At 43.8% G+C, this 27,067-nt stretch overlaps 1 protein-coding gene across 2 annotated transcripts in view; it reads right to left on the bottom strand.

The window, feature by feature from the left end:
- Nucleotides 1-903: 903 nt before the first annotated feature.
- Nucleotides 904-27,067, bottom strand: part of LOC120027954 (rho guanine nucleotide exchange factor 4-like) — a 74,312-nt gene continuing 48,148 nt past the window's right edge. For both annotated transcript variants that reach the window (XM_038973047.1, XM_038973048.1), the window contains 10 exons: nucleotides 17,449-17,600; nucleotides 7,298-7,477; nucleotides 6,675-6,875; nucleotides 6,127-6,306; nucleotides 3,987-4,219; nucleotides 3,620-3,749; nucleotides 3,274-3,405; nucleotides 2,642-2,885; nucleotides 1,959-2,036; nucleotides 904-1,623 (listed from right to left, as the gene is read on the bottom strand). In XM_038973047.1, the coding sequence (XP_038828975.1) occupies nucleotides 1,466-1,623; nucleotides 1,959-2,036; nucleotides 2,642-2,885; nucleotides 3,274-3,405; nucleotides 3,620-3,749; nucleotides 3,987-4,219; nucleotides 6,127-6,306; nucleotides 6,675-6,875; nucleotides 7,298-7,477; nucleotides 17,449-17,600 (1,688 nt within the window). In that variant the 3' untranslated portion in view covers nucleotides 904-1,465. The remainder of the gene's footprint in view (nucleotides 1,624-1,958; nucleotides 2,037-2,641; nucleotides 2,886-3,273; nucleotides 3,406-3,619; nucleotides 3,750-3,986; nucleotides 4,220-6,126; nucleotides 6,307-6,674; nucleotides 6,876-7,297; nucleotides 7,478-17,448; nucleotides 17,601-27,067) is intronic.

Here is a 27,067-nt window from a genome sequence, read left to right as displayed (position 1 = left end):
TCCTGATGAAGCCTCTGGGGACATGGAGGAAATGGGTAGAACTTTCAGAAGGTGATCCACCCTGTTAAACTTGTATGGAAAAGAAGTAGCCTGGATACCAGTCTGTTTCTGTGCTCTTGCCAACTCCTTGTGGAATTGTCATGACAGCAATGGAGTTGCCAAAAGCACAACAGATGTGGGACCAGGCTAGAAAAATCTAACATTATATTTTCAACATGCAATATTTAAAGTCTGTTAAATGTCCAGATTATATGAAATCATGTGGTATTGTGGCATTACACTTACCAGGGGGACGAAAGTGCAGTTGTACCATTTCAATCAAGCTCCCGACTGGCGCCGCGGTCTAAGACACTGCATCTCAGCGCTAGACGCTGTATCACAACCGGCCGTGATTGGGAGTCCCATGGGGCAGCGCACAATTGGCCCAGCGTCGTCCGGGTTTGGCCGGTGTAGGCCGTCATTGTAAATAATAATTTTTTCTTAACTGTGCCTTGTTAAATGAAGGTATAAAAAATATAAAAAACGAGCCTCATTTTGCCACAGTTGGAGAATACATCTTGAATTTGAAAATGTTGTTAAATTAATGTAAATGCAGGGGTTGATAAAAGGTAAAACATACTCTTCACACTATTTCAAAGCATCCAGGACACACTTCAGATGGCACTTCCATAAAGAGGTTAATTACTCATATGCACAGTGTAAGGCTAATGACAAAGGTCAGGTGTGTGTGTGCGTTTGTGGGCTGCTGCAACTCAAACGGTAGATTTGTGAAGAATTGAGAATCGAATCTGGGTACCATTTGTTTTTCTCAGACTTTGTTTACACAAACATTAAGACCCCACCACACCCAAACCCTTAAGTATCGACTGTTATGAAATGCTCAAAATAAACCAGGAAAACATCTTTGCACAAAGAGAAGTACAATAAACTTTATCCCCCTTTTTCACCTTTTTTTCAATAGCAGACACAGCACAAACTTAAATACAAAAGCAAAATTGATCTGGCACTGTGAACAGTTGGCATTTGTCGAAACAAAACAAAAACACTGGGGAAAAAATCATTTAGTTGCGTCAGTCAACGTCTTTCCAAAAAGAGGAGCCTCATTGGCAGTCACATGATCACACAGCAGTAGTAATATTAGTACCAATCGGTGCTTGGTTGAAGTTGTAGTAGCAGTAGCAGGTATAATAGTCCTAGTAACATTCTCCCAACGTATACACGATGTCCGGGAGAACTATTCCCAAGTCTGATTGTAACCAACCTATAAAGTGCTTTCTCAAAGAAAAAATATCATCATCATCATCATCATCATCATGTTGATCTTTCACAATAATCAGTATATGAATTAGGATAACATCATGTATAACAAAGAACAAACGAGAGAAGGAAAAAAAAGGATCGGGGATAAAAAAGTCAGTTCAGGCGTTAGCCTTTCTCCTCTAATCCTCCTCTCCTCTCCGACGTTTCACTTCTTGAAAGGCGTCAGTCTGCCGATGTTTTGCCAGAAGGTGGTTGCCTTGCGTTTGGGCTCAGCCAGCATGAAGACCTGCTGCTGGGGTACGGTGCTGGGCAGAGACGGGTGCTTCTGACGCAGCAGGAAGTCATAGTAGGGCCGAGTCACCGCTGGGGGAGAGGAGAACAGAGCGCGGTTAGTAATCCTGGCATCCAGAATCAAATCAGCTACTAAATGTTTTACATGATAATGTTAAGGCTGTGACGAGAGACTAGGGGTTATACATATCCATAGGGAGGATGGGGGAGTGATTACGACTGCATTTTAATCTAAAGTGGTTTATATGAATATTAAGCACATATGATAAACAACATTTGTATAAATATTGGCAAACGTAATCTTCTTTAAAAAAATATAAAAACCACACACAACATGTAATCTGCTACCCATCCAAACAGCCATGGAAATGGAGTTTTCCTGCCATGCACTCATTACCCAGACATACCTTTGGGCTTCCCAGCTGGATGGCTTTTGCAGGCGTTCAGCATGGCCTGTTTCTTCTGGACCTCAGTGATGGAGAATCCTGGAGGAGGAAACCACATAGGTCACAGGTCAATGTGGATATCACAGATTCATTCTGCCAGTGCCGCCTATCAATACCCAGCTATTAAGAGGGAACCGAATAATAGAAGGCCAGATTGTTGGATGAAAAGTTTCGGTAATATCCGCATGCTCTGTTACAGCCCAGATAAAACCCAGAGACTATGGCGGAGAAGCGAAGGGGGCAGCAGCTCACTGGATTTATAGCTCCTTTTATCTGAGGGATTAACGGCATTCTGATCCATTAGCTGCTACATATTACACATACACTTCTCTTCCCTGATTCTCTGACCGGAGCCACTGTCAGAAACGTTTATCACAAACTATTAATACAGCAGTAGTCTGGGGCAGAGAGAGACAGGAGGACACAGCTCATGTTTTACTAATAGGAAAGGACACACACCCAGTGGCTTTGTACAGCTGACTAGTAATACTACAGGTAAGCAGTTCATCGCAGTCTCCTAGTATCCTATTGGTGTTTTCTACTCATTCTGTATGTCTGAGTTGCTTTAGCCTATCAAGCTAAGTAAGAATGGGTCCTTTTTCAAATTGTGGCACGTCAGACAGAGAGACGGATAACTGTTTCACCTGTTTCGAGGTCGTGCTGCACCTGCGTCCTCTCGTCCTGGAAGGCTCGGCGCCAGCGTTGTTTCTGCTCAGGCTTCTTGGCACACAGAAGGTGGACCTCGTCCCCCGCCAGCGAGCGCAGCTTCAGAGCGTTCTTCACCGACACGTTGAAGTCCTTCTCCTTCCCATCCTCCACATCCACCACCTCCATCTGGTCCATGTCCATACGACCCTTATAGTACAGCATGTCCCTGCGCAGGAGGTCCTGAAAAAACCATAGGGATACGTGATAATGCTGTTATATATTACTGTTACTAACCCTAATCATTATAGTACAGCATGGTCCTATAGGGGGGAGAGAACTGCTACTAACCCACTTCATAAACTTAACCCTACACTCTATCTAGAACCTAAAACGGTTATTTGGCTGTCCCCATAGGAGAACCTTTGAAGATCCCTTTTTTGGTTCCAGGTATAACTTTTGGAGGTTCCATGTAAAAATCTACACGGAACCCAAAAGCGTTCTACCTGGAAACTAACCGTAACCCTAGCTTAATGTCCACATTACGGTTCAATCACAACCGTAGCCTCAACCTTAACCGTTACCAGCTTCATGTCCACATTATAATAATCATTTTAACAGTGCTGCTCGCCTTTTTGCAGTAGACCATCTGGTGGTCGAAGAGGAAGAACATGCGCTGCTGGCTCTTGGCCTGAGGCTGGGAGAGTTTTGTCAGCTCTCCAGAGAAGATCAGATCTGAACTCATACTGAGGATGTCTTCTCCCTGAGGATGTTCAAACACACACCAAGCATCTGTTAGAGCCTACAGACATATGACAGACAGAGATTGTTCAGGCCAAAAAAGTTGTATAGCTGGGGCCATGTGTCCTGGCAACATGACATCAAGCGTTTTTTCCAGAACAAGTCACTTAGTCAGGAAAACTTCCTGGCCCTAGTCATGGATTCTGTTCCATTACCCTCGATGCACTGTTACTCACCTCCCAGTCCTCTATGGAGCTCTGCCATTGGGCGATCTTGTCGATGTTCTCCAGGCGCCGCTTCCTCTCGTTGATCAGCCTGGCCACGTTCTTCATGGCGTTCAAGGCAGCCTCCACGTCCTTATAGTCCCTGGGTTGCCCAGAACAGACATTCACATCAGGCCCTCTCGGTCTTACATGATTGTTTTAGTCTAATGATAGACTTGTAATAACTTTCGACTTAAAAACGAAACACAACTAATAACCTATCAGTGTCATGCAATTTCTGAAAGAAATTTCAGCGATTTCAGGGAGCGAAATTGGTAGATAAGAAGGAATATGTGCAGCTCCTTGCATGTGTGTACAGTACACGTGTGTGTGTGTTTACCTATGCTGAGGGTTGGTGTATTTCAGTAGCTCGGCCAGCTGCAGAGGGTACTTGCAGATCTTCTGGACGGGTGTGAGCAGGAACCCATCCAGCGAGATGTCAATCATCTTCTGCAGCAGACGACAAGCCTCGAAGAAGAACACGTACTTGTTGGTCTTCATCAGTCTGGACAACTGCACACAGGCGTTGGGGTGGTTGTTACAGTACTCCGAGTAGATCTGGAAGTCTGTTTGCTGAGGAGGGTGAGGAGGAGACAGGAAACGTTAACATGACAGTTTAAAATGGCAAAATTGATGGTTGCTGGAATGTTACATGAATGTTTGGGCTCTAGAGAGGTTGCTTGACTTGAATCCCCAACATAAAGTGTGTATAATAATACAGTAATTATCTATTAAGCAGATTTGATTTCCCTTATTACGTCATGCTATGTCATGTTTATGATAGCATTATGTAGCGTTATGCAGGCCATATGTGACTAGCTTCATGAAACTAGGTGTATGCCGCACGTCACTACTTTACAGGAGCAGCATTAGAACGTAAACATAGATTTTTTTTATCAAAATGCGTTTTTTGTTGTTGTCAGAAATGCCTTCTGGAACATGTGAACTTTCATGTGCCTTAATAACAAACTTGTATTCCATCCATAAATACGAATAAAGTTGTAACATTACAAGCCTAGTTGGTTTAGCCATGGAAAAAGATGGAACCTTCCTACTAGCCATGATTGGTTGAGATAATGTATGGGCTGGACATGCCGGGAGATGAGTTTGGATTGGTCTGCCATGTAGCATGCTTCTGTCTATAACGTGAGCTGTTCAGTATGTGTTGACAGTCCTTTCTACCATGCCGTTTTTGAAAGATATAACGTTAACTATCGATAACTACAAAAGTTTTGGTACTTTTCTCAACAACATTAATACCCTGAATTTAGCAGGCACTATCGACAGATCAGTAGGAAAAAGTGATGGGCTAATTTCTGCACATGCCATGGTCAGTGTAAACCATTGACTTCACACAAAGCTGGCCAAACAAGATGTAGCTACAAACAAAACATAGTTAAAAGGTTCCAGTCTGCCGGGAAGCATTCATCAATATATACAGGTAAGAGTCTAGCTACATTTTCCAGATATAAGTTTCTAATTTTGTCAGAAAGTCATTATTTTTGCAAGTTAAAGAATACTACTAGTTAGCTAGCAAACGTTAGCTTGCTGGCTTGTGTATGATCTGTGTAGTAATATTATTTGAATCAGAAATCCATTTGCATTGCTAGTTATAGCCTAATGTTAGCTAGTTAACATTGAACCTAGTTTGTTAGCTTTAGCTACCTGCAGATAGCTACCTTTAGCTACCTGCAGATTTACCTTTAGCTGCCTGCAGCTACCTACAGCTATGACAATGTTTGTATTGGTAGTAGCATGAGTTGGGGTTATGACAGTTCATTGTTTAGCTAGCTATCTACCTAGCTAGCTACTTGTCTAAACAAAAGATTCCACTTAGGCTGGATTATTATTAGCAGGTGTGTCTGGCGGTGATTACGGTTGTATTTCATGAACATGTGTACAAGTCTAGACAAAAGTGACCCATCCACTTAGCTTGATTTGGCTGGGGGGTGGTCATAGCATTTCCTTCACACGACCCATCAATTTAGACAAGTGTGTCTAATATTTTTTATCTGGACACTTTCTGTTTTTCATATTGCTACTATGCAAGTACTATCACTGTACCATTTACACCTTCTGTATCCTGTGCATGTGACAAATAAACGTTGATATAGCGTGTGTTTACCACATGGTCTCACATGTGAATCCATAAAGAGATATGTGGGACTAAGGCTTAAAGGGTGTGAAGGATGCTGAATAGGTGTAGACAAAGAAGAGCTCTCCAGTAGGTGTACCAAATTATTCAAGGGCCATTTTCTCAAAAGTGGGGTTACAAGTTTACTAACTTTAAAAGCAGAATTACTTTCCCATTGTTCCTCAACTGCAGTGTATGATATATAATTTTCTTTCTCTGAGTCTCTACTTTTATCCAATTTAAAAAACAATTTCAAATTTAGGCGATTTAGAATTTAGGTGGTCGGTCACAGCTGACAGAAGTCAGGTGAAGAATCACAGTGGGTCGGGTGCTGTACAATACTCACGTGTTCCAGGAAGCAGGATCCGATCTCGCTGAGGTGCGGCTGCTCCTTGTTGAACTTCTTCTCCAGACCTTTCAGTAACTTCTTCTGGAAGCGGTAGATGTCTTCGATGTTGCCGAATATACACCGCAGTTGCTCCTCTGTGAACATGTCTATCCTCTTACGGCACTGTTTGATGTAACCCTGAGAGAGGAACAGTAGACTCATGGTACCACATGTAGAAAGACTCATCTACCTGATTTTACATGTTAAGAATTCCCAGAAATAACCAAGTTAAAACTTAAGAATATATTTTGTCTTATTGGACGAAGTCGTATTGTTCAGAAATACAATGACCTGTGTGCTGGTCTGAATAACTGTGCTCCTAACAAGTTATGATGGCACAAAGGCTGGTGTGATGCATTTTGGTGTTATTTAGAGACACTTGAAGACAAAGGCAGATTCTTCCGGGAGTTTTTGATGCAAATAGTTTCTAAGTCCTATAATGGCCTGTATCAAAGGAAAGGGTCTACAGACAGACAGTGATGTTGTCTGAATGGAACTTTACTGACCTCACAGATGTCTTTGAGGTGTTTGATGTAGTCTCTCTCTGTGCTCATGATCTCATTGATAACGTTAGTCCTCATCTGGTCCTTACACGGCAGGCCTGGTCCCAGGATCAGACCCACCCCTGGCCGGTCCTCTTCCCCAGCCCCAGCCTCCTCCAGCTGGGCTAGGTATTCCTCCATGGGCTCATCCTGGTTCACACGCAACTACAGGGACCAAAAAGATAGGGTCATTGTTATAGAATACCCTCACTAACAGATCAGTTTAGATGCTACAAACACTTCTCATACTGTCTTATTTTTCAGTTAGGCTACCTATGTGGATCAACTGAGAACATGTACAAACATTCATTTAGCAAGTAAGGACCATAAGAAAGTCAGCATAAAAAAAAGAAAACAATCTTTATCTTTTAAATGAGCTGGTGCTTCACAGTTGCCCCAAATTGCCGACGACAGCTCTAGCTGCCCATCCAACCCTATACTGTAGCAGCAATAATAGATATCAAAGATAAGCAAGGTAAAGAGTATTTAATTGATGTTGTCTTCAGTTTCCCAGAGAGATGGAGAGAGAAAGAGTGAGAGAAAGAGAGAAGAAGAGAGATAGGAGATATGGAGAGTTAGTTTCTTACCCGAACAAAGCTAGCTGGGAACCAGCCCTCACTGTCCAGGATGCGTCCCCACCACCACTCCTTGTTGGTGGCATCCACTACCTCGATGACGTCCCCCGCCTTGAAGCCCAGCTCCTGGTCATCCATGGTGACATGGTCCCAGAGAGCCTCGGCGTACACACAGCTGCCATCACTGATCAGCTGGGAAGGGGAAAAGGAGAGGGGACAGACAGGGGTCAACACAGGTCAGTATGGGAGGACTTCACAGTGACATAATAAAAAATGTACAACATTTGTAATACATGGTGAACAAGCTTGAAATACTTTACGAAGGCCCACATTTGTATTCTTGACCAGGGAAAACTCTAGTTATGGTCTAACTAGGGGCCCTGGAGGTTTCCCTGGTCAGGTGGTCCAGAAAAACTCTGGCCGTTCTTCATTCAGAATGGATGACTTTGTAAAACAAGGTGAAGCTAGTCTATAAATAACATCAATAACATCACTGGAAGACAAATTGGCTGATAGAGAGAGTAGAGACATGCATGATTTACAAGGTAGTAGGTCTGTCCAGTATCACTCAACTAGAACATGTGACTTTAAGACATGACACAAACAACCTATAAAATACCATTCATCACACAATGGATGACTTTACATTTACAACACAAGATGTACACAATGTTGTTTCAACACAGAAATGATGACTTTGTAACAACAATATGTCTACTCAGTAAGCTACATTTTAGCACAGACACAACATAATAATATTGCTGCTACAGCCCTAGATAAGCTAAGTGAGACATGTCCTAAAGCATTGATTGCTCTGCTGAGCCAAGCCACTGAGTCTGAGAGGGGCTTGACAAAGATCAATGTGGAGATAAGAGAGATAGAGAGTGAGAGAGAGAGAGAGAGAGAGAGGGAGGGGGAGATAGAGGGAGTGAGAGAGAGAGAGAGAGCGAGAGAGGGAGGGAGGGGGAGATAGAGGGAGAGGGAGTGAGAGAGACAGAGGGAGTGAGAGAGAGAGAGGGGGGGGATAGAGGGAGTGAGAGAGAGAGAGAGAGAGAGAGAGAGAGACAGAGAGAGGGAGAGAGAGAGAGAGAGAGAGAGAGAGAGAGAGAGAGAGAGAGAGAGGGGGGGGATAGAGGGAGTGAGAGAGAGAGAAAGGGAGTGAGAGAGAGAGAGAGAGAGAGAGAAAGAGAGAGTGAGAGAGAGCAAAAGAGAGAGATCGAGAGGGAGAGAGAGAGAACGAGAGAGCTAAAAAGCCTGCGTTACTTATAAATGTACTGCAGTGCTCGTATTTCACACAGCCACATACACACACACATTACTGCGTCAACATCATGCTGGCGTCAGAGGGGCATTTGTGTCATTCTTCCATAGTAGCAGTAAGCCTTATCAAAGCCAGAATGGCCCATAGGGCAGGAGCCTATCTCCTGTTTCTATAGCATGAGCAAATACAACACTCTGGAAAGGATGCTTGTCATAATTGTATTATTGCTCAAAAAGCCACAACTAACTAACTATAATGTAACTCCTCAAATGCAGGCCCCTATACTTATGCTAGGCCTCAGAAGGTCAAGCAGAGGCTAAATGATACCAGAACACGATCTCTGTGTCTATTTCCATGTCGGTTCTATGGGGGCTAGGGTAATCTATGTGTTTCTATTTCTACGCCTATTCTGTTGGTTAGGGTGATCTACTAAGTGTCTATTTCTATGTCTGTCCTGCCATCGATCCATCGTCATGGCGAGGAGGTCTTTGGGCCTGTTGCTAGGCGACACACCCACCATCTCGCCTCTTCTCTCCTCTACTGATCCTGCCATCATTATACAACAAAACACCAGAATATCTCCCTTCACAGAGAGTAGAAACCAGGTTGAAGACATAAATATTGTAGTATTAGCTGTACTGGGACATCAATATGAGTTTGTATAGAGGGGGAACATAGAGGGAGAATCCAAACATAAAAACACACTGTAATGTGAGTGTATCTCTGCCAGGCGGTGGATGTAAACAGTGCACTTCTCTCTGAGTCTCCTGGTCAGTAGCTCTAGGCCTTGTTACTGCCCCTCTCACCTGCCCCTCTCATCACACCCCTGCCTCCGTTACAAACCAGCCTCTCTGTGTCTTGAGCTGCAACGCTCCAAGGCCCTAATGCTCCACACACACACACACACACACACACACACACACACACACACACACACACACACACACACACACACACACACACACACACACACACACACACACACACACACACACACACACACACAGCTGATCCCCCTCGCTCTGTGCAGCTGAACCCTAGCGAGAGCAGCCGAGCGGTAAACACACACATCTGACACAACCACATGGATCATCCACATGCTTCCTTCCACTGTATGACGATTATATACAGTTGAAGTCGGAAGTTAACATACACCTTAGCCAAATACATTTAAACTCAGTTTTTCACAATTCTTGACATTTATTCCTAGTAAAAATTCCCTGTCTTAGGTCAGTTAGGATCACCGCTTTATTTTAAGAATGTGAAATGTCAGAATAATAGTAGAGAGAATGATTTATTTCAGCTTTTATTTCTTTCATCACATTCCCAGTGGGTCAGAAGTTTACATACACTCAATTAGTATTTGGTAGCATTGCCTTTAAATTGTTTAACTTCGGTCAAACATTTCGGGTAGCCTTCCACAAGCTTCCCACAATAAGTTGGGTGAATTTTGGGCCATTCCTCCTGACAGAGCTGGTGTAACTGAGTCAGGTTTGTAGGCCTCCTTTCTCGCACACGCCTTTTCTGTTCTGCCCACAAATTTTCTATAGGATTGAGGTCAGGGCTTTGTGATGGCCACTCCAATACCTTGACTTTGTTGTCCTTACGCCCTTTTGCCACAACTTTGGAAGTATGCTTGGGGTCATTGTCAATTTGGAAGACCCATTTGCGACCAAGCTTTAACTCCCTGACTGATGTCTTGAGATGTTCCTTCAATATATCCACATAATTTTCCATCCTCATGATGCCATCTATTTTGTGAAGTACACCAGTCCTTTCTGCAGTAAATCACCCCCCACAACATGATGCTGCCACCCCCATGCTTCACGGTTGGGATGGTGTTCTTCGGCTTGCAAGCCTCCCCCTTTTTCCTCCAAACATAACGATGGTCATTATGGCCAAACAGTTATATTTTTATTTCATCAGACCAGAGGACATTTCTCCAAAAAGTACAATCTTTGTCCCCATGTGCAGTTGCAAACTGTAGTCTGGCTTTTTTATGGCTGTTTTGGAGCAGTGGCTTCTTCCTTGCTGAGCGGCCTTTCAGGTTATGTCGATATAGGACTCGTTTAACTGTGGATGTAGATTTTGTACCTGTTTCCTCCAACATCTTCACAAGGTCCTATGCTGGTGTTCTGGAACTTATTTTCACTTTTCACACCAAAGTACGTTCATTTCTAGGAGACAGAATGCGTCTCCTTCCTGAGTGGTATGACGGCTACGTGGTCTAATGGTCTTTGTACTTGCGTACATTTGTTTGTACAGATGAACATGGTACCTTCAGGCATTTGGAAATTGCTCCCAAGGATGAACCAGACTTGTGGAGGTCTACAATTTTTTTCTGAGGTCTTGGCTGATTTCTTTTGATTTTCCCATGATGTCAAGCAAAGATGCACTGAGTTTGAAGGTAGGCCTTGAAATATATCCACAGGTACACCTCCAATTGACTCAAATTATGTCAATTAGCCTATCAGACGCTTCTAAAGCCATGACATAATTTTCTGGAATTTCCCAAGGTATTTAAAGGCACAGTTAACTTAGTGTATGTAAACTTCTGACCCACTGGAATTGTGATACAGTGAATTATAAGTGAAATAATCTGTCTGTAAACAATTGTTTGAAAAATTACTTGTGTCATGCACAAAGTAGATGTCCTAACCGACTTGCCAAAACTATAGTTTGTTAACAAGGCATTTGTGGCATGGTTGAAAAACAAGTTTTAATGACTCCAACCTAAGTGCATGTAAACTTCCGACTTCAACTGTACGTGCTAAACATTGTAACCTACATATATCTCATAGAGATCTCATGTTTAGCACATAACTGGTGCTAAACAGTGGCCTATACAAAACACATTCTGTAAATTCACACAGGACCAATTATCATTCAAGCAATAACTCACACCTTCTCAACGTACAACACCGTATTGTTAAGAATTAGACCCAACAACAGAGAAACGGATTATGTTCAGACACATAAATAACACAAACATACACAAATAACAAACACAACCGGTTCTTCTTCTCACACATTCACAACACAGGCATAGAAAAACACTGAACTACAGACCAACATTTTCAAAATGTACAAGACAGAATATTTGCTACCGTCCACGGTTTGTCAACAACTCCCATGGTGCAAGCTAGCTAACCCATCCGACACACTCTCTGGGCTAAGCAGCAGCATAGTGGTCCTATACTCTACCCAGTCTAGCTCATCCATTGCTCGGCTTTACCTGTGGTCTCGTCCTTTTATCCTGGACTCCCATCCACAGCTGTACCCCCAACTCTCCACCAGGGAATCCTCCCTCTCGCTTCCTCCTCTCAGTCTTCCTTGATCGATGATACGTGGCGTGTGTGTGTGTGTGTGTGTGTGACGTCGGCGTGTGTGTCTCTCTACTAGAAGGCCAGGAGGAACATGAGCACTACGTTGATGATGACGAGCAGCATCATGATCATGAAAACCACCACCTTCTGAGTCTCTGGGTGGAGGTTGCAGCGCAGCAATGTGTTGAGGTAGCCCAAACGCTGCCGGGCGCGGTGAGCGCCACCACCGCGAGCCATCACGTAGGCCCCGGCAGGGCCCTCACCCCTCCCCCCCTGTCCGTCTCTCTCCCCCTCTTCTTCTCCTCCTTCACTAGCCAGCCGGCCTGTCCTCCGCCTCTCTCTTCCTCTTCTCTCCGCCAGGCTCCCCTCGTTCCGCTTCACTGCGACGCCTTGCTGCCTGTGTCTGAGCACTCCCCTCTTCTCTCTCCCTCCCTGTTTTCCACGTCCTCTCTCTCCCTCTCTCTCTCTCCCTCTCTCTCTCTTCCTCTCGCCGTCTTCGCTATTTCTTCGTCTTGTCAGGATGTGAGGTAGAGATGATGCTGCATCTTTCTTAATACAATCCTCATTTCCCCTCCACCTCCTTTAGTTTTTCTTGTCCTCCGTCCTCTTCTGTCGTTCCTCGTCCCGTATCTGGGTTACGTCCACACAGCTATTTGTGCTCCTCTAACATGGCAGCTCTTTTCCCTTTATCTCCCTCTCTCTTTCTCTCTCCCTCCCTCTCTTGCGCTCCCTTTTAAGTGTACTCTGAAGCTAAAATGGTGCTGGGGTCTGCCTGAAGCTACACTAGCACAACCATCCATCCAACTCCCTGGATCGCAGTTTTTTTTTCTTTCTTTCTTTTTTTTTACCTTCCTACCGCGAGCAGCCAATCAGGCGGCTGAGTGTGTCTCCGTATCCTGGATACCAGAGTGGATGAGGAGGGCCTTAGCAACCCCAGGGAGGGTGGGGGATGGGGAGAGGGAGGAGGGGAAGGAGGGAGCAGGAGGATGCAGAATAATAGACTGTGTGTGAGGGAGGGGGTATGTGGGCTGCGTGTGTGTGTGCGCGTGTGAGTGTGAGCTGCCTAGAATTTATTAGCCTCATCAGCTGATGGCTGGCCCGTCACTCACAGACTTAATATGTCTGATTAAAACAGGAGAGAACGGGATTAATGCATCGGATTATTATACAGGATTATCATACTGCTATTTTAGCCAATTAATTAACATTCAATCACTGACCTGATGAAATTATTGGATTCTCCAACTCTCTCCCCCCTCCCCCGGTCCCTTTCTCTCTATTCTCTCTCTCTCTTTCTCTTCTCTCTCTCTGACCTGGATACCCAGGTGTAGCCAAACAGACAGTATTTACTGCAGCCGCCCGTATCCACTCAACTGAACAGAATATGATGAGCAAGGCCACCTCACTCCGACTCTAATTTAGACAGTCTACTACATGGAAGGCCTTTTATTGTATTTATTTTAGGAACTCAGTCTGGGTCTCAATGTACTGTTGCGAGTTAGAATAGTGGAATACACAAGATGCAATTTCTAAATATCATCAGTTTTTCTCTTGTAATGTCAGTCACTGATAGTCAGTCAATAAGCCCATGTCAGATAATTTTTGGGGGATTGCTAAATTAGTTTGAGCGATTAGTGCTTTTTGAGGTCGGTTCGGTTTCAGTTCGATTATGAAAAAATGATCATGTTTTTTTATTTCGGTTTTGTTTTTTAACATGAAATGCAATATGTGGGTTGAATGCTGTAACAACACAGAATAAAACAAAACAAGTCCCGTGATGGTAGTGACTGTCCATTACTGCTGATCACTTATTAACCATCACATTACTTTACTCAAATATTTCAGGTTGTTGTGTATATTATATTTGTGTTATTTTATGATTTTATTATTTCATTCCAGGTCATCATCTCTATAGAGCTGTTGCCTATGCTGTCTGATAAAATCTTCTAAGTAAATCAGGCATACTTTTAGTACTGCTGAATACCAACTATCAATCACTTTGATCCTGCATTTTCAGGTAGAGATACCTCATGAAGCAACAACTGCTCTCTATATCCCCTCAAGATAGCGCAATCTTCTGTCTCTTCCGTAGCAGTCACAGACCGGACAAGTAGATGCGCAATGGATTATGGTCATTGTAGTTAATGACCACGTTTTATGCACTAAACTACGTAGAATATTGGCCATGTTGGAAACTGCAACTCCTTACTAAATCGCACAGTTCAGGCTGGATCTGATTTCTCTCTAGATGTGCACATTGAGCTCACATAATTTTTTAAAATAAAAATGAAATTCAAATAATTGAACCTATGTCGGTCAATTAGTTGATTAAAAAACAAAAAATAACCGACATTCAGGTTAATCGCTCAGCACTAGCGGCCAGCTATCTAAACTTGTTATCATGGTCGAATTACCCACTGGGGGGCCACCATTGATTTTGTTAGTCATTCTATAGGAGGAAGGTGGAATCCTATTACACCGGCTCCGACGCTCGTCGTATGTGGCAGGGCTTGCAGATGATAACGGATTACAAAGGGAAACCCAGCCGTGAGCTGCCCAGCGATACAGAACTCCCAAACGAGCTAAATACCTTTTATGTTAGCTTGTAACAATGTGCCTTGCGTGAAAGCCCCTATTTTTCCCGGATGAATGTGTGATCTCGCTCTCCGAAGCCGATATGAGCAAAACGTTTAAACAGGTTAACAATCACAAAGCGATCAGGCCAGATGGAATACCAGGGAGCGTTTCCTAAAGCATGCGCGGCAGGTGTCTTCACAGACATTTTCAATCTATCCTTGTCCCAGTCTGTAATCTCAACATGTTTCAAACTGACCAAATGACCATCACCCTGTAGCATTCACATCTGTAAATATAAAGTTCTTTCAAAGGCTGGTCATGACACACATCAACACCATCATCCCAGACACCCTAGACCCACTCTGATAAGGATACTGCCCCCAACAGATCCCCAATTTGTTGGACCCGTCAAGACCTATAATACATACAGGGCCTTAAGAAAGTATTCATACCCCTTGACTTATTCCACATTTTGTTGTGTTACAGCCTGAATTCAAAATTGATTAAATAAACACAATACCCCATAATAACAAAGTGAAAACATGTTTTAAGAAATCTTTGCAAAGGTATTGAAAATGAAATACTGAAATATCTAATTTACAAAACTATTCACACCCCTGATTACAGCCGTGAGTCTTTCTGGGTAAGTCTCAAAGGGCTTTCACCACACCAGGATCGTGCAAGATCTCAGCCACTCAGGAACATTCACTGTCTTCTTGGTAAGAAAATTCAGTGTAGATTTGGCCTTGTGTTTTAGATTATTGTCCTGCTGAAAGGTGAATTCATCTCCCAGTGTCTGGTAGAAAGCAGACAGAACCAGATTTTCCTCTAGGATTTTGCCTGTGCTTAGTTCCATTCCATTTTTGTTATCCTGAAAAACTCCCCAGTTCTTAACGATTACAAGCATACCCATAACATGATGCAGCCACCACTATGCTTGAAAATATGGCGAGTAGTACTCAGTAATGTGTTGTATTGTATTTGCCCCAAACATAACACTTTTTATAAAGGACATAAAGTCAATTGCTTTGCCACATTTTTTGCAGTATTACTTTAGTGGCTTGTGGAAAATAGGATGCATTCTATTCAGGCTTCCTTCTTTTCACTCTATCAATTAGGTTGGTATTGTGGAGTAACTACAATGTTGTTGATCCATCCTCACTTTTCTCACAGCCATTAAACTCTGTAACAGTTTTAAAGTTACCATTGGCCTCATGGTGAAATCCCTGAGTGGTTTCCTTCCTCTCCGGCAACTGAGTTAGGAAGAACGTCTGTATCTTTGTAGTGACTGGGTATATTGATACACCATCCAAAGTGTAATTAATAACTGCACAATGCTCACAGGGATTTATTTTTATACCCATCTACCAATAGGTGGCCTTCTTTTCAAGGCATTGGAAAACCTCTCTGGTCTTTGTTGTTGAATCTGTGTTTGAAATTCACTGCTAGACCAGATAACTGTATGTGTAGGGTACAGAGATGAGGTAGTCATTTAACAATCATGTTAAACACTATTATTGCACACAGAGTGAGTCCATGCAAATTATTATTTGACTTGTTAAGGAAATGTTTACTCCTGAACTTATTTAGGCTTGCCATAACAAAGGGGTTGAATACGTATTGATTCAATACATTTCAGCTTTTCATTTATAATTAATTTGTAAAAATGTCTAAAAACACATTTCCACTTTGACATTATGGGGTATTGTGTGTAGGCCAGTGAAAAAAAATCTAAATCTAATCAATTTTAAACGCAGGCTGTAACACAACATGTGGAAAAAGTCAAGGTGTGTGAATACTTTCTGAAGGCACTGTACACATTACACATTACACACACACTTTTACACTCATCATTTGCTGCTGCTACTCTGTTCTTTATTTTACTCTTATTATTATCTATCCTGATGTCTAGTCACTTTACCCTTTATCCTTCATGTACAGATCTACCTCGTACCTCTGCATATTGATCTGGTACTGGTACTCCCTATATATAGCTTCATTCTTATGTATTTTATTTTATTCCTCTTGTGATACTATTTCATTTTTTAAACTCTGCTTTGTTGGGAAGAGCTCGTATGCAAGCATTTCAAGTCTAAACCAGTTGTATTCGACGCATGTGTCAACACAGCTCATTTTACTATCCGCCCCATGGCAAAATGAGTAGAATTGCAGGAAACGTGCTTTCAATCTGCAACATTTTCTCTACATCGCATGGCAAATGTGTATAATTGCACACAATTAACTGTAAAACATAAAAAATGTCTTGCCACTGTCAAAGAGGGGGCCACTAAAATGTTCAGCTTGTAATGTGTGGAGTAGACCTTCCAACATGATGGGAAATTATTCATTAACGTGCACATTTCTCTGGACATTATACTCCCGGACACAGATTCATTTTAATCCTGGACTATAAAGCTATTTCCATGGAGGTTCTCCATTGACCATACTTTGTAGTCCAGCCCTAGACTTAATCTGTGAGTGGGAAACCGGACCTTATCCTGAGCTGTTCTAGAGATCGTATTTCTATGGTGTCATATATCACAGCCCTGAACGGGTAACCACAGCAACAAGACCCTAACCCAGCATTCCCTGCTCTCTCCTGGGTTTACAGCCCCTCTCTCCTCTCTCTCCTGCCACAGAGGCCATTTTCATCACCGTGCTAAGACTGGGTCCCATTGCTCGTCATACCTTTATACCTCCATCCATGTTAACTATTGAATGAATGTTTCTAACACATTATGTAATACCTGTGTTGTGTGTGTGTGCGCGCACGTCCGTGTGTGTGCGTACACGTGTTTATTTGTGTGCAATGCAGCAAGTCAGACAGCGAATAGAGAGAGAGAGAGAGAGAGAGAGAGAGAGAGAGAGAGAGAGAGAGAGAGAGAGAGAGAGAGAGAGAGAGAGAGAGAGAGAGAGAGAGAGAGAGAGAGAGAGAGAGAGAGAGAGAGAGAGAGAGAGAGAAAGAAACAGACAGGCAGGCAGACAAAACAAAAGTCTACCTCATTTATGGCCAGTTGTTCTCCACCTCCCCCTGGGTGTCCACAGCGATGTCCGGAGCTGCGGAACTCTTCATACAGGTCTTCATCACTGCCTAGATCATCACCCAGACCCAGACCGGCCTTCTCTCCACTTCCATCTGGTACTATCACCGCTGAGGGAGAGAGAGGAGTGAGAGAAAGAGAGAGAGAGGGAGGCGTTATATAACAACATACCCTACATTAATATAAATACAATGATACAGGCCACAAAACAAAACAAATGGTTACCACACAATCAAGAAGTCTGATGAAAGGGTGTGCTATTTCATTTGGTTGAGTTACAGTTGAGCTGCAGCGGAGTTCCAACCTATCATCGTTACTCACAGCCTAGTAGGAACATGCACCTCTCACTGAGACAAACTGGCATGACAGAGAAAGGAGAAAACCCCATGGCAGCATGTCAGTGACCAGCGGCCTTTGGGCCTCACCCTACCCTCACCCCAACCTCACCCAAAACCTTACGCCAATTCTTCCCCGGTCACAGTCCCTGTCTCTGTACCTAAGCCTCTGATGGAACTCCGCTCCAGTTTGTGCACTGACTAGAAACATTGCTTTTACAAAGAGAGATTACTAAAAGAGATGGCCATGGGAATAAACTATAAACACACATTATCTCGATAGCTGATCTTTACATCTTTCATAGTGAGAATGAGTATGGGGTTAGGGTAAGTTTATACGTTTACACAGAGACTTAATATATGGATGGGCTATTATGAAGTTATGAAGGTATACTTGCTGTTACACAAACAGACACAGACACACGCACAAACAGACACACATGCGCGCACACACACACACACACACACACACACACACACACACACACACACACACACACACACACACACACACACACACACACACACACACACACACACACACACACACACACACACACACACACACACACACACAAACACTCCTTGCCCTCTCTTCCTGACTGTAGGTACCTGCCATGAAGATGCAGCTATAAATATTCTCCTGTCTGTCTGTTGAACCTCATCAACACATCCCTGCTCTACAAACAGCTGTTGCCACGCCGAGAGTCTCCGTGGTGACAAATCACCCTGGAGACAGGGAGCCGGGCATAATGAGAGAACACAGAGTGTTCAGACCCCCTCAGGCGATCAGGAGAAACGGATTCGGCACATCACTCGGCTATTAAAAATATACATATTCAACGCCTAGAGCTGAGTAGTATTTTAGGACTATATTCTACTGTCTTTTCCACTTCAGCAGTCTGTAAGGATGAAGAAAACTTTGTGTAAAATGATTCTACACAATCTACCTTTTCTTCTCTGAACCTAAAGGACAACCACCAAAACTCACACGGTACCCTATACGGCCAGAGAACATACACACCAATCATAGTTTATCTATAGCGTTTTAATCTAACGTCATAAACTACTATTTTATTATCGTCATTTACATCCAGATGCTTTAATCAGTGTTTTTACTTTAGCCATCAAATAACAAGTGAATGAAATTGAATGTCAATGATAATGTCAATGACAGTGCATATAGGAGCAGCTATCCCCTATGACAGGGTTCCCCAACTGGTGGCCCGCGGGCCAGCTGGTTTTCTTTAGCCTCCAAGTTTTCTGAGCCAAAAATGTGCCTTTTCATTGTTGGACATGAAAGACTGTAAAAACAAAAGGAAATCCGCTCCAAGTGATTTTAATTTGGAAAATCTGTTCCCAAGTATTCCCACGCATAATTGAGAAACACGTGATCGTATACAAAAAAGTATTGAAATTATGATGTTTTAGTCAAATATTATATCTGTTTGGGCTTCTTGCGGTCAATTTGCAGTCTACAAATTATTTGTAATTATGTTCCGCCACCCAAACCATCCGTTCAAGAACAAATCGGCCCACGGCTGAATCTAGTTGATGATCCCTGCCCTATGACGTCTTTTATGATTATGCAGTACCAGTCCTGTCCTCTGGGGGTCAGTGTAACCCACAGTGACTGACTGTACTACTATCTGCCTGCCTGCTGTAGACTCAGACAGTCCATGGCAGACTGGCACTACTCCAGGTATCGAGTGGCCTTTATTTATGTGAGCCTGTAAAAGGCTGGGCCAGATTGCTCTTTGCGTCCCGTTTATAAAAGGATGGAGGGGGCAGGCAGTATATGAAAGATCCCACAAGATGTTAGTCAAACTGGCATCTGGGGGCCGATAGCGAAAAACTAAACCTAGAATATCAATGATAATATCAGAGTACCTTCTTGTTTTCAGACTTACAGTGCTTTTTGAGTAAGTGGTAACCATTGAGGTACATTGAAGAGAATGATAGTATTTCTGGTACAACTTCTGTGATAATGGAACAGTAAATGGAGGTAGTTATATGGGACAGAACTAGGCCTCTGCCAAGATGTTGTTTGATACTGAATGATAAGACATCCAGACAGGCCTTCTCTTCCTCTAGTCTCTGCTGTACTTAGCCAATCCTTGTCTGCTCAGCGACAGTGATTGCTTTTGCTGTATTAGCCATTGCTAGAATCCCCCTGAGATTAGAACAAAGGATATCCAACCTTGAACAAATATATCCTTTCAAAGGTTTCCAATTGTCTCTTCACCTGTCAATCATACTGTTTAACTCTCTCTGTGTGGGTGCTCTGTTTACCTTGAATGACACTCTCCTCCCACTCTGTATCTACGTACACAACACTTGAAAATATTGAGTTTGTCCTTAAAGCAATTGTGTGTGTGTGTGTGTGTGTGTGTGTGTGTGTGTGTGTGTGTGTGTGTGTGTGTGTGTGTGTGTGTGTGTGTGTGTGTGTGTGTGTGTGTGTGTGTGTGTGTGTGTGTGTGTGTGTGTGTGTGTGTGTGTGTGTGTGTGTGTGTGAGTGAGTGAAAGAGTGGCCAGAAAAGAGAGAAAGCGTGTTGGTGTGTGAGCTGTAAGTTTTCCCTGCATAGATAATCATCCTGATCTCTTGTATGTGGGCTAGCATTATTACCGAATCAGAATTTTCAGCATAGAGAACACTCACTACTTCCTGGCCGCTGGAGAGGAGTGTGTGTGGCTGGCAGTAGTGTTGCACGTGTACGTCTGGGTCTGCGTGACCGGGGGACAGCCTGGCTCACATTGCTGCACTGACCAACTTAGCCCGCTAACCGGGAGAGAGTGAGAGAGTGAGAGAGGGGGGGAGAGAGAGAGAAATATATATAGAGCGAGAGAGAGCGGGAGAGAGAGAGAGAGAGAGAGAGAGAGAGAGAGAGAGAGAGAGAGAGAGAGAGAGAGAGAGAGAGAGAGAGAGAGAGAGAGAGAGACAGAGAGAGAGAGAGACAGACAGAGAGAGAGAGAGACAGAGAGAGAGAGAGAGAGAGAGAGAGAGAGACAGAGAGAGAGAGAGACAGAGAGAGAGAGAGACAGAGAGAGAGACAGAGAGAGACAGAGACAGAGAGAGAGAGAGAGAGAGAGAGAGAGAGACAGAGAGAGAGAGAGAGAGAGAGAGACAGAGAGAGAGAGAGAGAGAGAGAGAGAGAGACAGAGAGAGAGAGAGAGAGAGAGAGACAGAGAGACAGAGAGACAGAGAGAGAGAGAGAGAGAGAGAGAGAGAGAGAGAGAGAGAGAGAGGGGGGGGGTACCCTCAGGGCAGCGCAGCACGAGGGCACGAGGCTCCACATCGAACTACTTTAATGAAAAATACTCCCTCCCCTCCCTCTTCAGCGATGAGCGCATAGCTAGCCCTGACTGATGTTTCACTGAGAGAGGAATAGATGGAGAGAGGAATAGATGGAGAGAGAGAGAGAGAGAGATAGATATAGCAGTGCTAATATTCAGAAGAGATTATCACAGTTTAGGTTTACTCTACTGAGCAGCTCAGGGTGTGTCTGTGTGTGTGTGTGTGTGTGTGTGTGTGTGTGTGTGTGTGTGTGTGTGTGTGTGTGTGTGTGTGTGTGTGTGTGTGTGTGTGTGTGTGTGTGATGCAGGCAGACAGTGATAGAGCGAGCTCCGTGTGTTTGGCCCTAGAGGCAGTCCCACACTAACTCCCTCTCCCATGAGTCTCAGCTGCAGATGAACACTGGGACAAGCAGAGCAGAAGTAGCCCCTGACTACCCTGACTTCAATCACTCTGCTCTTCCTCTCTCTTTCTATCACTCCCTCCTCTTCCTTACCTTTCGCTTCTCTACTGTCCATATCCCTGTCTCGTCCTCTCTCTCTTCCTATCACTGCATTTCTTCTCTCACACGATTCCTACCGTTTTCTCTCACTCTCACCTTGTTTCTAATTTTTTCTCTCTCTCTCTCCCTCCCTTACACATACCTCTCCCTCCATCTCGCTCTCTCACCTCTACCTCTCTCTTACACACACACCTCTCCCTCCATCTCACCTCTCTCCCCCATCCTCTCAGAAGCCCCCCAGAGAGGTGCAGGACTGGATGGCTGGTTGCCATGAGAAGAGTCGTCCCTCTCAGCCCTAAATGATGTCCCGTCCCTGCTGTCTGTGTCAACCAAACTGCATGACATGAATATTCATCCATGAGTCAATGGATGTGAGCGTGCAGCCTGCAGCTACTGTAGAGCATTGATTTACCCTTCAATCCATACTGTGGATTAATAAGCATCACAGACAGTGAACTCTACAGTGCAGCTGTTCGGGAAAACTATGGGAAAACTGCTAAACCAGTCGATTAAAGAAAGTGTACTGTATTAACAGGCATCAGTTATACAGCAATTAAACAGTGGATTGGTTTGGAATTATAATAACTCTGTGCGTTGAAATCAACAACTTCTGTGAGGTTTAGCAGGCCATGCTGGGTAACTTTGCCCTTGTACCTCCCTGTCCTGTCAGTGTGGTACACCAGGGTAATAGGTCGGTGTGTAATGGCTCGACCTGGGGCACTATTTGGCATGATGTGTGTGTGGCATGACTTTGCTCCATGTTTCCCTTATAGGACGTGGCTAAATGGAGTCGGCACTTTGCCATCACTTCTCTGCTCGTCCAAGGTGACCAAGCCTTCTCTGTGTGAAACCGCATCTGTCACATCCTTTTCTCTCTGTACACACACACACACACACTAATGCGCGCACACCCACACATATACACTCAAACACACTCAAACACACATACTATTTAAAAAGAGTGAGCGAGGACTCCCTCTTTGATAGCTGAGGATAATGGATAATGGATACTGGATAATGGATAATGGATAAAGAACAGAGCTCCTTCAGGTCTATAGGTCATGGGTTCTAGTCCCTGTCCGGACTCTGTCATGCCCTAAACCCCACCACCAATTATAGTAATGGCTTCCCCTAGTCAGGACTGTAAAATTGCAACTGTCATGTAGTGAGTTGCCACTGGCAAGAGAAGCTGCAAAGTTAGCAAATAAAATTGTCTGAAATGTAACGCAGACATGACTGAAACACACTGACACAGACACACACAGAAACACACACTTTAGCCCCCAGCGACTGTCTGTGAGGTGAGGGGACGGACGGGGGGGGGTTAATTGAAATTGGTGACATCTGTCACTAGGAAGTCAAGGAGATTGGATGGAAATGACAAAGCCGTGTCAATCGTGGAGAGTGATTGTGTGTGTGTGTGAGAGAGAGAGAGAGAGAGAGAAAGAGAGAGAGAGAGAGAGAGAAAGAAAGAGCCAATTGCCACTTCTCTGTTTAATTTAAATGTTTTTATGAATATTACTAGCAACAATAGGACAAAAATAATTTTGAATTACAAATAGAGATACAACAGTATCTCATTTGTTTTATGTCAATTTTATTTCTCAACTGCTAATATTGAGCAAATTACGTTCATTGGAGCCAATTACACTCACTGGAGTATCTGACAGTAGGCTCTGAAAAAGCACCCGTGAATACGCTGGCTCAGGGCTCTACACTGCATCCATTTTACTCGCATATCTGCCCAAATATTTTGCTGTGAGATCTGACATTTTTATTGAGGAGCACCAGCGCGCCTAGAAACAAATCACCCAGATGATAATTGTTGCAATGACTACTTCACTGTACCGCAGCCCCTGAGCGACATCGAGAATACACTGAGGGCAGATTCATGATCGTCATGCTTGTGCCTTTACTACAAAGAAAACAGCCTGTTACCTCCTTATTGTTCTCCTACATATTGTGCTCCTAAATCTTTTAACTTAGGCGCACAAGTGCTTCTTGTAAAAAAGTTCAGCTGCTGGCAAGCTTTCTTGACTTGGACATTAACACATTGCTAACCTTTGTTTAACCAGCAAAACTGCTGCCATTAGCAAACTTGTGTTTGGAGTAGGGCTGGCACAATTATCGTATAATAAACGTCATAATCATATTAATGGTTCATTTTAAGAGAAGAGGGGATTCAACTTTATATTCAAGAACACATATATTACATGACCAAAAGTATGTGGACACCTGCTCATAGAACATCTGATTCCAAAATAATGGGCATAAATATGGAGTTGGTCCCCCCTGTGCTGCTAAAACAGCCTCCACTCTTCTGGAAAGGCCTTCCACTAGATGTTGGAACATTGCTGCAGGGACTTGCTTCCATTCAGCCACAAGAGCATTAGTGAGGTCGGGCACTGATGTTGGGCGATTAGGCCTGGCTCGTAGTCAGCGTTCCAATTCATCCCAAAGGTGTTTAATGGGGTTGAGGTCAGGGCTCTGTGCAGGCCAGTCAAGTTCTTCCACAGCAACCTCGACAAACCATTTCTGTATGGACCTCGCTTTGTGCATGAGGGCATGCTGAAACAGGAAAGAGCCTTCCAAAACTGTTGCCACAAAGTTGGAAGCACAGAATCGTGTAGAATGTCATGGTTTGCTGTAGCGTTAAGATTTCCCTTCACTGGAAATCAGGGGCCTTACCCAAACCATGAAAAACAGCTCCAGACCATTATTCCTCCTTCACCAAACTTTGCAATTGCGACTATGCATTCGGGCAGGTAGTGATTTCCTGGCATCCACCAAGCACAGATTCATGAAGCGGTGTCATCACTCAAGAGACAAAGATTTTTTCTTCAATAAGCAGGACGCACAGGACATACTCCAAACACCCGACAAGGCCAACATCCCAGTTATTTGCAAGAGGAAGAGACGCAGGCACAGAGGACACCGAGCGGGATGCCTCGTTAGGATCCACCGACGGCGAGTGGAAAAGCTGCCGTTACCGTCAATATTACTCACCAACGTGCAATCATTGGACAATAAATTAGACGAGGTACGATCACGAATATCCTACCAACGGGACATCGAAAACTGTAATATCCTATGTTTCACGGAATCGTGGCTGAATGACGACATGGATATTCAGCTAGCGGGATATGACGCTGCACCGGCAAGATAGAACAGCACACTCCGGTAAGACGAGGGGGGCCGGTCTGTGAATATTTGTAAACAACAGCTGGTGCACGAAATCTAAGGAAGTCTCTAGATTTTGCTCGCCTGTTGTAGAGTATATTGTGATAAATTGCACTACTTAATTGCACTACTACACTACTTGCCTAGAGAGTTTTCAGCTATACTTTTCATGGCTGTTTATTTACCACCACAGACAGATGCTGGCACCAAGACCGCACTCAGTCAGCTGTATAAGGAAATAAGCAAACAGGAAACCACTCACCCAGAGGCGGCGCTCCTAGTGGCCGGAGACTTTAATGCAGGGAAACTTAAATCAGTTCTACCTAATTTCTATCATGTTAAATGTGCAACCAGAGGGCAAAGAAATCTAGATCACCTGTACTCCACACACAGAGACGCATACAAAGCTCTCCCTCGCCCTCCATTTGGTAAATCCGACCACAACTCTATCCTCCTGATTTCGGCTTACAAGCAAAAATTTAAGCAGGAAGCACCAGTGACTTGGTCTATAAAAAAGTGGTCAGATGAAGCAGATGAAGCCTCTGCAACTGGATCCTGGACTTCCTGACGGGCCGCCCCACCCAGGTGGTGAGGGTAGGTATTAACACATCTGCCACGCTGATCCTCAACACTGGAGCCCCCCAGGGGTGCGTGCTCAATCCCCTCCTGTACTCCCTGTTCATCCACGACTGCATGACCAGGCACGACTCCAACACCATCATTAAGTTTGCAGACGACACAACAGCGGTAGGCCTGATCACCGACAACGACGAGACAGTCTATAGGGAGGAAGTCAGAGACCTGGCCCGGGTGGTGCCAGAATAACAACCTCTCCCTCAACGTAACCAAGACTAAGGAGATGATTGTGGACTACAGGAAAAGGAGGACCGAGCACGCCCCCATTCTCATCAACGGGGCTGTAGTGGAGCAGGTTGAGAGCTTCAAGTTCCTTGGTGTCCACATCACCAACAAACTAGAACGGTCCAAAGACAGACAGTCATGAAGCAAGACAGTCATGAAGAGCTGACTTGTGATGAACTGACTTGTTGGAAAGGTGGCATACTATAATGGTACTGCCAATGTTTGTCTATAGAGATTGCATGGCTGTGTGCTCGATTTTTTTTTTTACACCTGCCAGCAACTGGTGTGGCTGAAATAGCCGAATACACTAATTTGAAAGGTTGTCCACATACTTTTATATATATAGTGTAGTTTACCCAATAGCAGTTTTAAATTTTTACATGAAGTGGGTAAAGCTGCTAATAATTTTACGAGCAGAACGGCATGGTTGGGAGAAGCTTCATATTCAAAAGTTCTAAGCGGTCAAAACCATTTGTTTTTGAGTCCGGGGTGTCCCTGGAGCTGTGTTGTATTTATTAGGCATGTCGTAACTCATTTTCAAATATGCATTATGATGCATTACAAGCTCAAAAAAATTTCAACAAAAATGCCAATAACTGTTCTCATTTGCATGACAATGAATCATTACCCAAAATTCCATAATCGTCAAAGCCCTAGTTTGAGTTACCTTTCTAGCTAATAGGCTATGTTAGAGTTTACACTTCTTCCAATTATAATGTGGGGAAGTCAAAATAATGAAAAACTATCTACCAAATCTATTCATTTTAAAATGTTGATTACTTCTCCTTGCCATTATCATTCACTGGGTGATATGACAAGACTTGGAAAAACATGTTTTTCTAACATATGATGGGGGTCCCTGGGTTGCCGGTTTGGCTGGGCGGGGTTCCCTGGTCAAGAAAAGGTTGAAGACCCCTGCTTTAGAAAAGCAAGCAATAACTAAATGTACTGAATAAGACTCACATTCCTTTCAATCTTTTACCCAAAGTTTAGCAGAGAAGCAGAGAAGCAAATTTAGTTAATTAAAAAAAAATAACTACCAGACAGGAGGATACAGACAGCTCAAGAGGTATGCTTAGATAGGCAGAAAAATATACATGTTTTTGACAGAATTAAGCATAATTATTATTGTCTCAAGCCTGCAATAAAAAGCCGTTTCAGGGCAACCCCCATCTATCCTCACGTACTTTGTGCAGTCAGGTCACCGGTGATACAAGTTAGTATTCAACGTTCATCCATGTCTGAGGACGTCGGGAGATGACGTAGAAACCGGCTACTAGGGGCAACAGTGAGCACTGTTACCTTCAAGTAGGTTTGGGTTTTGCTAGGGCCTTGTGGACGGGGATGGTGGATGGGCGTAAGCATCTGCCTCTGATTCTTGCCCAGGGAATCCAGCGTTAGAATGTT

Source organism: Salvelinus namaycush, chromosome 33 (genome assembly GCF_016432855.1).
Source record: "Salvelinus namaycush isolate Seneca chromosome 33, SaNama_1.0, whole genome shotgun sequence".
Classification (NCBI taxonomy): Eukaryota; Metazoa; Chordata; class Actinopteri; order Salmoniformes; family Salmonidae; genus Salvelinus; species Salvelinus namaycush.
This window is presented reverse-complemented; position numbering and strand designations above follow the sequence as displayed.